General features: G+C 42.5%; 1 protein-coding gene across 3 annotated transcripts in view; it reads left to right on the top strand.

Moving 5' to 3' along the window:
* Positions 1 to 13,633, top strand: part of LOC128689520 (luciferin sulfotransferase) — an 83,352-nt gene that overhangs the window by 52,712 nt on the left and 17,007 nt on the right. Inside the window, exons 1-2 of one of the 3 annotated variants that reach the window (XM_053777898.2) lie at positions 1,921 to 2,086; positions 10,316 to 10,599. The exons of 1 other annotated variant lie outside the window; for it this stretch is intronic. In XM_053777898.2, the coding sequence (XP_053633873.2) occupies positions 10,574 to 10,599 (26 nt within the window). In that variant the 5' untranslated portion in view covers positions 1,921 to 2,086; positions 10,316 to 10,573. Of the gene's footprint in view, positions 1 to 1,920; positions 2,087 to 10,315; positions 10,600 to 13,633 lie in introns of those variants that run through there. One more of the 3 variants, XM_070086461.1, reaches the window with a different exon arrangement.

Below are 13,633 nucleotides of genomic sequence, written 5' to 3'. Positions count from 1 at the left end.
GTAAGACAGTGTGAACAATATATAGTGCGCAAGTCCATGTGCAGTGTACTCCCCTCACCCCTCTACCCGGTTTGTCACAACCCGAATACCTGCGCCTCCCACACCCAAGCCCCAGCGACAACTCTCAAGCCCCACCAGGCCACCATGGTCAAGTTCACCATACCCACCCAACTTGTCGTGGGCAGATGGATGCCAATCAGGAGGAAGTGAGCAGAAAGGGAAATGGCACGGCTGGGAATACTAGGAGAGGCAAGTGTCGGTCGTGTTTACAGCTTCATTGTCTCAACTCAAACACGGTAGTAGCCCTGGGTCAGGATGTCCTCCTCTGGAAAGTGATGACCCAGAGCCACTTCAGGCACCTGAACCCACTCCAACAGATCTCAAGTCATCAGATAATATATAGGAAACAATTAAAGCAACAGGTACCAGGACACTCACATATTCCCAAAGCAGTTTATTTGGTGAGACAGTGGCGTGGAGTAAATAACGGACGTCTTCGGAGGCTTCTTACTTTATTTGTAATGTAGTGGTGGGTACATAGGCTTATGTGTTGTGCCACTGGCCCGGGTAGGGCCATGCTCACGAGAAGAGAGAGCTAGTAAGCCTTCTGTCTTGCTGCTTGGCCGCTGAGTGAGTGAGAGTGTGGGGGCCCAGCGTCCCACTGACTTGGACAGGCCCAGAGGGCAGCACTTGAGTGGCGCGAAATATGAACTAAGCTGGCAGACAGCATAGGCTGTCTGTGCAGACAGTACAGGCTGTCTACATACACTCGGCCACCTACCTCGCGTCCGACAATACTGGTGGTAAAAAAAACTCGGTCTCTCTCTTGTAGGAACAGGGCACAGAACACAAAATAAAAAACATATATATATATACATATTGGCATGGGAAAAAAACTTCCTACTGGGAGGGAAGAAAAAAACATGTGGGGGTGTGCTAAACATCGTGGTCAAAGGCAGTGAGCATCGAGGGGCATCACTGCACGTCTTCCTGTGTCTGGACAGATACTGCAACACAGGAGACATCGCTGCAGCTGAGCTGTGACGTAACAGATTACGGTCTCCTCTAGAACAGTGAAGCAGTCATCGTAGGAGTCACTGCAGGTTTCACTCAACTTGGAGCACGACATGCTGGTGCCCTCGAGTGAGGCGTCGTCAAAACTCGGCAACTGGGCAGGACTTCTGGCAAGTGACTCAGGAGGACACTTCTCGACTGGTACTGTCGCTGGGCTGTCACTGCCGGCTAGCATGGAGCGAGTCGTGGAGCGAGTCGTGGCAGAGACGACTGGGCGAAACATCTGGGAGTCATAACATCATACACCAGACTGCAGTGAGCGAGCTAGCAGTCAAAGTGACATTTTTGTGCAGGCTGCTCACTGAAGCTTGTGACACAAGGCTGACAGCGCCTGCTGACAGGGCTAACTGCGGCTTGACGAGTGTCATTCTCTCAGCAGTTGGAGTTATAGCAGAGGTTAGTCTAAGCGTCCCCAGACTTGTTTCTCTACATATAACTGCACTCTGAAGGTCTGGAGGTGAATGAAACAAATCTCGATGGGAATCGTAGCAGGTACGATTCTGCAGAACATCTATGAGCGACGAGCATAAGAGTTTTCTGTACAAGAGGCTCAGGCTCAGGCTGACTGATATCAGCTGTCAAATGCTCTGGTCACACTGGGTGACCTAACACAGTGGTGCTACTCAGGGGTCTGGCTCAACACACACACTCACGGAACATGCGGTACAACATGGCTTAAACTAGCAAATGATGCTTTTCTGTGCACAAAATTGACACTAAGCCATACACTAACATGTGAGAACACTAACTGAGAGGAATTAATTAACACACGACATATATCTTCTCTCAATCTTCTCGACAATACTGAAATAATTACTAGAACACTCGATGTGACATCATGTGATGTCAGGCGTGACGTCGCGAGGTGACGTCAGCAGCACTGTGACATCAGCAGACATCTCGAGGTGACGTCAGCAGACATCGTGACGTCATGAAGTCAGGCAGCATCGTCGGTGACGTCAATGTGATGCAGGCAGCAGACCACAGCATGTGGCCTGGTACATCTGGCTTGGTAACCCACATTTATTTTTTTATTTATTTATTAATTTGAACATGATACAGTGAAGTATAAAAGAATACAGTAAAATGCAGCATGCCAAAGCCACTTGAATGCATAGTATTATGGGCAGGCTTAAAATTAACTTAAGATTAACTAAGCAATGATATATTCAGTGGTACAAAAATTATTGTAAAACAGGTAACAATTTAGTACAAATGAGTATTACAAAGACAGGTCATATGGTCATTTACTGTGTTGCTGTGTAATCAGTAGAATGGAGTATTCTGTTAGGTAATGAAGTTAAATAGTAACAAAGTTTGATTGGGTCACAGGTTGACATTTATGAGATGCAATAATGAGATACATATATGAGATACAATTTATGAGATACAATTATTCAGTATTTATTTAGTTGTGGGTAAGTGATTTTTGAGAAGAGACTTGAATTTATAAACAGATAGTGTTTCTTTTATATTCACAGGTAATGAATTCCAGATTTTAGGGCCTTTTATGTGCATTGAGTTTTTGCATAGCGTGCGATGGACACGAGGAACATCAAAGAGTAATCTGTGTCTTGTGTTATGGTCATGTGTTCTGTTGAGGTTGGTAAGGAGATGTTTGAGGGGAGGGTTTATGTCAGAGTTAAGGTTTCTATGTATATAGTAGGTGCAGTAATAAGTATGGATGTTTTGTATTGTGAGTAGGTTTAGAGTTTTGAATATTGGTGGAGTGTGCTGTCTGTAGTGGGAATTTGTTATCATTCTGACTGCAGCCTTTTGTTGGGTGATTAGTGGTCTGCGATGGTTTATTGTTGTTGAGCCCCATGCACAAATTCCATAGGTGAGATAGGGGTAAATAAGTGAGTGATATAGGGCCAGGAGGGCTGACTGTGAAACATAGTACCGTATCTTCGATAGTATGCCTACGGTCTTGGAATTTTTTTTGGAAATTTGTTGTATATGTGTTTGAAATTTGAGTCTATTATCAAGGTGGATTCCTAGGAATTTTCCCTCTGTGAGTTTTGTGATAGGTGATCCATTTATCATTATGTTAAGAGACATCTGTAGCTCTGTTACCAAACTGAATGTAGTAGGTTTTGTCAATGTTTAGAGTAAGTTTGTTGGTCCTCATCCAGGTTGATATTTTCTGTAATTCGGTATTTACAGTATTGGCTAGCATGACTGGGCTCGGGTGGGAGTAGAAGTATGTAGTGTCATCTGCAAATAGTGTGGGTTTGAGTAGTTGCGATGCATTTGGTAGGTCATTTATGTAAATGAGAAAGAGAAGAGGGCCTAGGACACTTCCCTGTGGGATATGACATCGCCAACACCCCACGTGACGTCGTGATCTACGTGGCATGCTGATCCACGTGGCTTGCTGATCCACGTGGCTTGCTGATCCCCTTGGCTTGCTGATCTACGTGGCATGCTGATCCACATGGCTTGCTGATCCACGTGGCTTGCTGATCCACGTGGCTTCGTGATCTACATGGCTTACTGATCTACGTGGCTTGCTGATCTACATGGCTTGCTGATCTATGTGGCTTGCTGATCCATGGGGCTTGCTGATCCACGGGGCTTGCTGATCCACGTGGCTTACTGATCCACGTGGCTTGCTGATCCACGTGGCTTGCTGATCCACGCATCTTCGAATGGCCTCGGGCACTCGGATACACAGCTCTGGCAATGAATTCACATGAAAAACAGCAGAAAACACAGCAGAGGGAGTGATGCACATAGTGGTGGTAGGTGGTGGTGTGAGTGTACAGCAGGGTGAGCGTGGACAAGGCGAGGAACTACCACATCCTCCTCTTCTCCTCTCCCACCCACAAACACAGGGAGACACACTGGATGCAGAAATCACCACAAAACTCACCTCTGGCTTGCTGAAACAGCTGTGCTGAGCTGAACAACAACAGCAACATACAGGTGATGCTGAACACGTGACTTGAGAAACAGCGTGGAACGCTGTAGTGAGGGGTCACTGGGACGCCACTTATAATTCTCGAAGAAATTCGGCAAATTTCGGCTAAATCCTGCTTGTACCTGTGTCTGGATGCTGAAACGTGCAGACACGACATCAGGATAACTTGCTGAGAGATGGATGTGTCTTGTGTAGGGTGATGAAGTGAAGATGACTTCATCCCTTCCTCTCTCCGGGCATACACAACTGCTCTGACCACCGCTTTCCACCATTTATAACGAATTTATTTGGTGAGGCAGTGGCGTGGAGTAAATAATAGACATCTTCGGAGGCTTCTTACTTTATTTGTAATGTAATGGTTGGTACACAGGCTTGTGTGTTGTGCTCATGGCCAGGGTAGGGCCATGCCCATGAGAGGAGAGAGCTAGTGGGCCTTCTGTCTTGCTGCTTGGCCGCTGAGTGAGTGACAGTGTGGGGGCCCAGCATCTCACTGACTTGGACAGGCCCAGAGGGCAGCACTTGAGTGGCACAAAATATGAACTAAGCTGGCAGACAGCATAGGCTGTCTGTGCAGACAGTACAGGCTGTCTACATGTCCACATGCAGCTGGGAAACTTACTGACCTCTTAAAAAAGGTAAACAATAGTTCCACTATCATAAATACTCCACCAACCATCTAGGCATGGCACAACCTGGTGTTTTTTTGGTGGTGTCTGCTTAGCTGTGCCGGAAAAAAAGGGAAAAGAGGCTAGCCTCAATGATCATTAAATCCTTATAAGACTTTCCTAGAGCTGATAACCTCATTCGCCTAACCCATCAATACAAAATCAGAGTTCAAGTGAACAAGAAAACTGAAAAGGCTAACACAGTGGGGGCAACCAGAATTATCACCAATGAAGATACAGTTACCCCCATGGATACTGATACTGCTGAAACACTTGGAGGAAAGCACCCTGCCAGGGAAACCAGGGGCACCAACAGTTCCAACACCTCTGTCCTCACTGTGGAACCATTGATTCTGCAAGACTCAGACATATACAAAGCAATAATGTTTTTTCGGTCTGGCTCTACTGGGGATTACACTGGAATAAGGCCACCACATTTAAAGGAAATGGTTAATCCAGTTATCAGGGAGATTGCAGAGACACTGCTTTCAAAGATCACAGGGTTTGTCAACAACTCCATGGTTGGTCTGATTATTGACAAAATTAAACCTTTCTTTTTTGGTGCATCATTTTGTGCCCTTAAGAAGGATGGAGGAATTAGGCCAATTGCAGTGGGCAACACTTTTTGCCACCTCATTTCCAAAGCTGCTGTCCGAAGTATTCGTGCAGAGGTAACCACGATGCTTCAACTAAACCAGTTTGGCTTTGGGGTCTCTCAACGAAGTGAATCAGTAGTTCATGCAACAAGGGCATATATCAACTACCTGCTTGTGGACAATGCAGTGGTAAAATTAGATATCAAGAATGCATTTAATCTGAAAAGAGACGAGGTATTAGCAGCTGTACAAGAACATTTCCCTGGTCTCTTCCCTTTTGCTTCAGCTGGATATAGCATGGAAACAATGTTCCTGTTTGGAGAGCATGAAATCACATCATCAGAGAGTGTCCAGCAAGAAGACCCTCTCGCATTATTTCTCTTCTGTATAGCATTTAGGGAAATCACAGTCAGACTGACCAGTGAGCTAAACATCTGGTTCCTGAATGATGGCACATTAGCAGGTACAAATGAATCCCTTCTAGATGATCTTACACAGGTGATGACACAGGGACAAGAAATGGGTCTCATCCTGAATCCATCCAAATGTGAAATCATCTCAGTCAATTAACAAGTGATAGATGCAGTAAGATCAAAACTACCAGGAGCATCAGTCATTGCCCCCCAAACTAGTGTCTTGCTCGGAGCTCCTCTGTGAAGCGATTGACACACTTCTCAGGAAGAAACTGAAAGAGTTGAGAAGAATGGAACAGCGAATAAGCAATCTTGAAACCCATGATACATTGTATCTTCTCACAAAGTGTACTTTCATATGATAACCCTATACTGCACGAATATGACAGTATCCTGAGGCAGATTTATACGAAAGTACTTAACCTTACTCTTGAGGATGGGCAGTGGAACCAAGCTACACTTCCAGTCAGACTAGGAGGCATTGGTGTCCGCAAGTCATCACAGACTGCGCTACCTGCTTTCCTGTCCTAATGCGTTGCATCCAGAATGCTTGAAGCAGCGATTCTCCCTGAACATCTTAGGGACAAGATTGGAGTCCGTGACCAGAAGTTCGTTGATGGAGCCATGACCTGGGATGATCTAATGGGCTTGGAAACCAGACGTGCTCCTCCCAACAACTATGAAGAGTTGCACTGGGATGGCCCAGTAGTGGAGAATATAGCCTCAACAATGCTTCAGAGTGTGTCAGGAAAGGATAAAGCTGCCAGTGAGAGCTCCTCATGCAGGGGACTTTCTGTTGGGTGTTCCCAACTCCAGCCTTGGCACACGCCTCGACCCACAGATTATCCGCATTGGTGTTTCCCTTCGATTTGCCATCTTTATTCTCGCCAAAGACAGGTGTATTTGTGGCAGTGAAGCAGCACCCCGATTCGGGTACCATGGTCTTGTGTGTCATAATCCGAGGGAAAGAGTGCAAGAAATGAAGAGGTTAGTAACATCAATAGGACCCTCACAACAGCCGGATGCCCAGCAGTAAGGGAGCCACCCAAACTATGCAGATCTGATGGCAGCCAAAAACCATCCAGATGGTATCACCCTTCAAGCCTGGAGAGATGGCAAGCAGGTGCTGTGGGACTACAAATGTGCATATACTTTGGCTGATACCTATCTCCAATACACCAGGGAGGAAGGAGTGGCAGCTGCCAACTTCAGGGAGTGCCAAAAGTCGAGAAAATACTTGCCCATCATTATATATTTGTTTCCATCGGCTCAGAGACCCTTGATTCATGGGGAAAGATTGCATCTAAGTTCCTCAAGGAGCAAGGCAAAAGACTTAACAGGGTAACTAGGGATCCCAGGGCAACTAGTATTCTGTTCCAGCTACTCAGCGCTGCTGTTCAGAGGTAATGCCTACTGTATTTTGGGCACTTGCTCCAGCTCTGAAGAGCTGGATGAGATATTCACTTTATAATCAGTGACAAACACTTAACAATGTGTACTAGACATGTATTTCTCATATCTAATGTACTGTATATTCCATCTTATATCAACAATGTATTTCTTAAATCTTTTGTAGCATATTATGTAATAAAATATACATATTGGTAAAAAAGAATAAAAAGATGGGGTGGTAAGAGAAGCGGAATGTTCAAATGGCTTTGGAAGAAATCAAATATTCTTCCTTGAAACCTTTTCATCCACTTCTCTGAGGCTATGGGTCATGGGTCCCACTATATATATATATATATATATATATATATATATATATATATATATATATATATATATATATATATATATATATATATATACATAAATATATTAATTATGATTTACCTTTGTCAGTTCCTACTATCATTAAACTTATTAAACTTTGCATTATTGATGTAAAATTTGTATTCAATGATAAGTTTTTATACTCAGAAGTTTGGTATGGCAATGGGAAATCCTCTTTCACCTGTTCTTAGTAGCCTATCATTTTTTTTTTAAATATGACTGCTTAACACAATCCTCTCTAATAGAGCTAAATGGTTCAGATATGTTGATGATATTTTATGTCTCATGCCGAAGAATATAGATATAAACCATTTCCTTATTAAATTAAATAGCTTAGCCCATTCTATAAGCTTTACTGATTAGTTTGAGGAAATGAAGCCATTGCCTTTTCTAGATGTTTTAATTAAGGATAATAACTGTTCCCATATACACTATTATTCTTCACAACAAGATAGAGCTAAATTTGTCGGTTTTGGTAAGACATAGGCAACATTTAGGCAACTTTAATCTGAAACACTTCGCCTACACAGTAGGCTTCTTCAGCCGAGTACAGAAAGTAGGCAGGAGCAGTAGAGATGTGAAGAGATGTATACCATTTTGATATTCACTGTCAGACACTGTTTTCTAATAAATATCCATTCTGTAATATGGAGAGCAGAACCGAGCTGCATAATCTAGGTGAGGCCTTACTAATGGACTTCTGTTGCTTACACTTTTTGATATAAATCCCAGTAATCTGTTTGCCTTATTACGTATCCTTAGGCATTGCTGTCTTGGTTTAAGGTTGCTGCTTACCATAACCCCAAGCCGTTTTTGAAATCTGTATATCTGAGTTCTACCTTATTTAAATTATAAGTGCTAGAGTTGTGGACACTCCCGAGCTTCAGAACTTTGCATTTATCCACATTGAACTGCATCTGCCACTTTTCTGACCATGAATTGAGTTTGTCTAAATGCTCCTGAAGTTCAATGACATCTATGTTTGAATCAGTTATCCTACCTACCTTCGTTTCATCGGCTAATTTTCTCATATCATTAGTAATTCCCTTATCAAGATCATTGATATATATGATAAACAACAATGGGCCTAAGATTGATCCCTGTGGAACGCCACTTTTTATAGATCCCCACTCGGATTTAATCCCATTTAAGCACACTCTCTGCTTCCTATTGATGAGCCATGACTCGATCCATGACAGCACTTTTCCCCCAATGCCATGATCTGCCACTTTCTTTAACAATCTCTGGTGCAGTACTCTATCAAAAGTCTTACTAAAATCTAAATAAACAATATCGAATTCTTTATCATGATCAACAGCCTCGTCAGCTTTACTGAAGAAGGTTAATCAATTAGTTAGGCAGGAACGGCCCCTCCTGAATCCATGCTGAGTATCACTTATCAAATTATGCTTATCCAGATGGCATCTTATAATATCAGCTATAACTGACTTTAGTAATTTGCCTACAATTGAGGTCAGGCTTATTGGGCGGTAATTTGAAAGTAACGACTTTTCCAACTCCTTGCCTGGGCAAAATGCCACATATCACAGGGTTCCCACCCTTCTTCCTAATGATCTCTATTGCTGTCATATGCCTGCTAATCAGATCTTCACTCCTACATCTGCCAACATCGTTGCCTCCCACACTGAGGCAGATCATAGAATTGCTTCCATTACCCATCATGATATCGTCCAGATAGCTAATATTATCCCCCATCCCAGCCCCAGGAAAACATACCCTCTGCCTCCTCTTCCTGTCCCTAAGACAAAAACTCCTATCCATAAATTTCACCTGACTGTCAACAACTAAAACAATGTTCTTACCTTCACTGGCAGAGATCGTAATGACGTTCTCAATGGTCTTCATTGGGGTTTCAAGGGATGTAGACTCACCCTCCTCTTCCTAAGCATCGATCGTTGTGACGTTTCCAGAAGTCAATTCACATTCATCGGGTAGCACAGAGAATGCGTTCCACAGCAGTCTTTTTCTTCTTCATCATTTCTACCTCTCCATTTGTCTTCTTGATCTTCAACTTCGTTCCAATGAACTTTAAAAATGCACCTGAATGCTACTAATATAATATATAAAAACATATTTTTATTCAATATTACGTTATATTGAATCGAATTATACCAAAGTCCTGTCAGAAGCAACTGACAACACTGTGGATGAATAATGAAGGAATGTTGGCAAGTATTAAGGTTCCAGTGATGTTATATTTCTTCTCTTTCACTCTTTTTGTTAAATATTCCCTAAACATATTCATCCACTTACTTAGAAAACATTCCTGTTTTTCTAGTGATTTCTCTTTCCTTCCCAATCTCTCCCCTCCCAACCATATAATGCCTCCTTCCTCTTCCCTCCACATTTTCCTTAATCCACTTGTTCAGTGTGAGGGAAATATTTGTTGTGTGGATGTTGTTGCTGATGCTTGACGCTGCACCTCCACCTCACTGATGCTGAACATATTTCCATCACTCTCATTTTTACTATTGAAATTTTTCCGTTTTGTCTGCTGCTGACATTTGCCAACACCACCCCGTTACTGTTGATACTTCCCTGCTCCCACACTGCTTCTGACACTTCTGTTAACACACACACACACACACACACACACACACACACACACACACACACACACACACACACACACACACACACACACACACACACACACACACACCTACTCTTGCTTCATCACCCAGCTCTACATGAGCGATACCTGTATCTCGCACAGCAACCACTGCCACCACAGCTGTAGAGCCACCATAACAACACCTGTGTAATCACAACACTGCTAAAGCACCACCCAACAAACCTGCTAAGACAGTTTCAACTGCAAAACTAAAATCATTGCCTCACCTGCAGGACAACAACTACTACACACCTGAAGAGCCACGACCAGCGCAATTGCACACCAGCACAACTATCTCCATCATCAAGCCTGAAGAACCAATATCACAACGTATATAAAGCTAGAACCACTTAAAAAACCCACAACACTTAAATAACGTCCTTCATACAAGAAAACCAACCACCATCACACTTACAAAACACTCATCACATACACAAAACCACCATCACTATCTAAGGCACAACTAACATTAAACATAAGAAAGCTTCACCATGGACAACAAGACAACTACTGACAGGTATGTATCACATACATGTCGTATTTGTAACTTGTAAGTTTGTTTATAATAAGTACCAAAGGTCATAAAAGTTACACACACACACACACACACACACATATATATATATATATATATATATATATATATATATATATATATATATATATATATATATATATATATATATATATATATATATATATATATATATATATATATATATATATATATATATGCAAAACAACCACTGTGAAAGAATAGAGAAGTTCCAATCGCTTTCGTTACTACTCACATTATCAAGGAACATTGATAATGTGACCATACCCCGGCCGGGATTGAACCCGCGGTCATAGAGTCTCAAAACTCCAGCCCGTGTTATTACGATTTCGTGAGTCGAGTCTTGATAATATGAGTAGTTCCTTGATAATGTGAGAAGTCACGAAAGCGATTGGAACTTCTCTATTCTTTCACAGTGGTTGTTTTGCATATTCTGAAATCACCTGTTTACTGTGATCTTATTGCATATATATATATATATATATATATATATATATATATATATATATATATATATATATATATATATATATATATATATATATATATATATATAGGTAAAACTGGTTAATTAGCAAGAACTCATTTAAAATTAAGGCCTTGTAAAATTTACTCTTTTGCGTTTAAATATACATTTTCTTCATTTGTGTTAACGTAAAAATTAATAATTTGGTACCAAAAATACCTTAGAAAACTTACCTAACCTTATTATAACAAGCACAATTGAATTTAGCATAATCGAGCTAAACATATTTTAGATACGTTGACATAAATTTAATAAAAAAACAAACGCAATTAAATATACTTTTTTTTCCGTTAGGCTCAGAAAGATTTTTGGCGAAATTATTGCACTGCGAAACTATTGTGAAATTATTTGCGAAATTATTTCATTGCTATTTAAGAAAATAGCAAATTTTACTTATACAGCACGACACACACACACAAACACCCACACACACACACACACACACACACACACACACACACACACACACACACACACACACACACACACACACACACACACACACACACACACACACACACACACACACGGGTGTTGAGAGTTACGGGGGATAGGGTTAGTAGGAAGGTGAGTTTTGTAGGGGTATATAGGCCGGCTGAACATGATGTTAATATTAAAAATAATTTTGTTAGAGATGTCTTAGAGTATTATTCGAGGTCCGTGCCGGAAACTACAGTGGTTGGTAGAGATTGGAACTGTGATGTGCCGTAAAGGCGTTGAACTGAGGGGGGGCGCGGGTTATTGTTCACTTATTTTGGGTGATTTGTTGGTGGGTTTGGGTGGAAGACTATAATCGGGGATTGAGCAGAATTTCGTGCGTAGAGGTTATACGGCGTGTTTAGATAGGTTGTATGTATCTTGACGGGTGGTTGTAATCCAGGTGTGTGTGCTGAATGTCTCTTTCTCTGACCATTGGGGAGTTTTTGTGGAGCTAGACTGGGGGAAGGTCTCACAAATTGTTCTAAAGGATACTGGAAGTTGAATACGAGGCTGCTACAGAGCACAGAGGATAGGGCACTATTCGCGGATCTATGGGCATCTATGGGAGTAGACTCCAGGGAGGGGTGGGATTTAGTGCGATGGTGGGACGAAATTGTGAAGCCTCAAATTAAGAATTTTTATGTGCATCGGGGTAAGGAGGCCAATCGCATGGAGTACGGTTTCATGGGGTACCTGGAGGGCCATCTACCGCAATGTTATGTTCAGAGAGAGGCATCTGGGGTTTACCGGACCTAGTGGATGAGAAAGACGTTCTTAAAGAACAAATTCAGGTATTGAAAAATAAGGTTTTCGATTTGGCACGCATTTCGGGTGGGGTTGAGGAGGCTTTGTGGGGTGATAAGCCGTCTGCTTATGTCTTATGAAGTCAGACACAAAGGCGTAAGGCGACTGAAATCATGAGTTTGTTGGTGCAGGACGAAGTAGATAGGTAAAGTGAGGGACAAGTCTTAACGACAGCCGAGGGGATAAGTTTTTATGTCAATACATGGAGTAAGCCCCAGATGTGTGAGCGAGCATGCAATACAGGATTTGGGGAGGGGAATACGATGCAAGTTCAATGATCACGGTCGCCTTCTTATGGGTGGGCCTATATCTGAGGCAGAGGTGTGGGAGACGCTACAGGGAACGAATAAGTGGAAGGCGCCTGGCATTAATTAATGGCTTCCCTTGTGAATTTTATATTCAACATCGGGAGGTAATACTGGGTTTAATGGTTCGATTACTCAATGCTATGAAGAAGGGTGGAGTATGAGGTCTGTCTCAGCGTACGGCGGTGTTGGGGTTAGGAAATGTGACGCGCCGATAGCAATTAAGGACTTTCGTCCCATATCGTTGATGTGCACTGACTGTAAGCTATATGCAAATATTTTGATGAATAGGATTAAGAAAGTGTTTGATAAGGTGATCCATAAGGGTCAGTTTCGTGTACCAGGTAGGTTGATGTATGATAGTCACGGGAATATCAGGGAGTTTGTTGAGGATTGCGGGGAGAGGGGGGTGACGTTCTGTCTTTAGACTGGAGAGCTGCGTTTTGATAGTATGGAGAGGGAGGTCCTGTGGAGGTTTATGAGATGGCAGGGTTTTGGAAATGAGGTCGTCACGTAGGCCCGTTCCTGGTACAATGGGGCAGGTTTTAAAAGACAAGTTAATAGGAGGTTAGGTGTTTTTGTACACTCTTTTTGCATGTCTTCAAGACCCTTTTTACTGGTCTGTTTGTGGACGGGGTATAGATTCGTCTTGGGGGTCGGGCAGTGGCCGACCGGCCCTTGTGAGTTATGTGGATGATACGACTGTACTATTACCTAAGAGGGAACACTTACGTATTGTTGGGAGACTTGATGTATTTGGCAAGGCAACGGGGCTGTGCGTTAATAGGGAAAAATCGAAGATTATGGAGTTCGGGGAGTTGGTGGGGGATGGGGTGGGTGCAGCAGGGTGGACGGTAGTTGATCATCTCACTATATGTGG

The sequence above is a fragment of the Cherax quadricarinatus genome, chromosome 18 (assembly GCF_038502225.1).
Source record: "Cherax quadricarinatus isolate ZL_2023a chromosome 18, ASM3850222v1, whole genome shotgun sequence".
NCBI classification, from domain to species: Eukaryota; Metazoa; Arthropoda; class Malacostraca; order Decapoda; family Parastacidae; genus Cherax; species Cherax quadricarinatus.
Note: the sequence above shows the minus strand (reverse complement) of the source record. Positions and strands in the feature narration are given on the sequence as shown.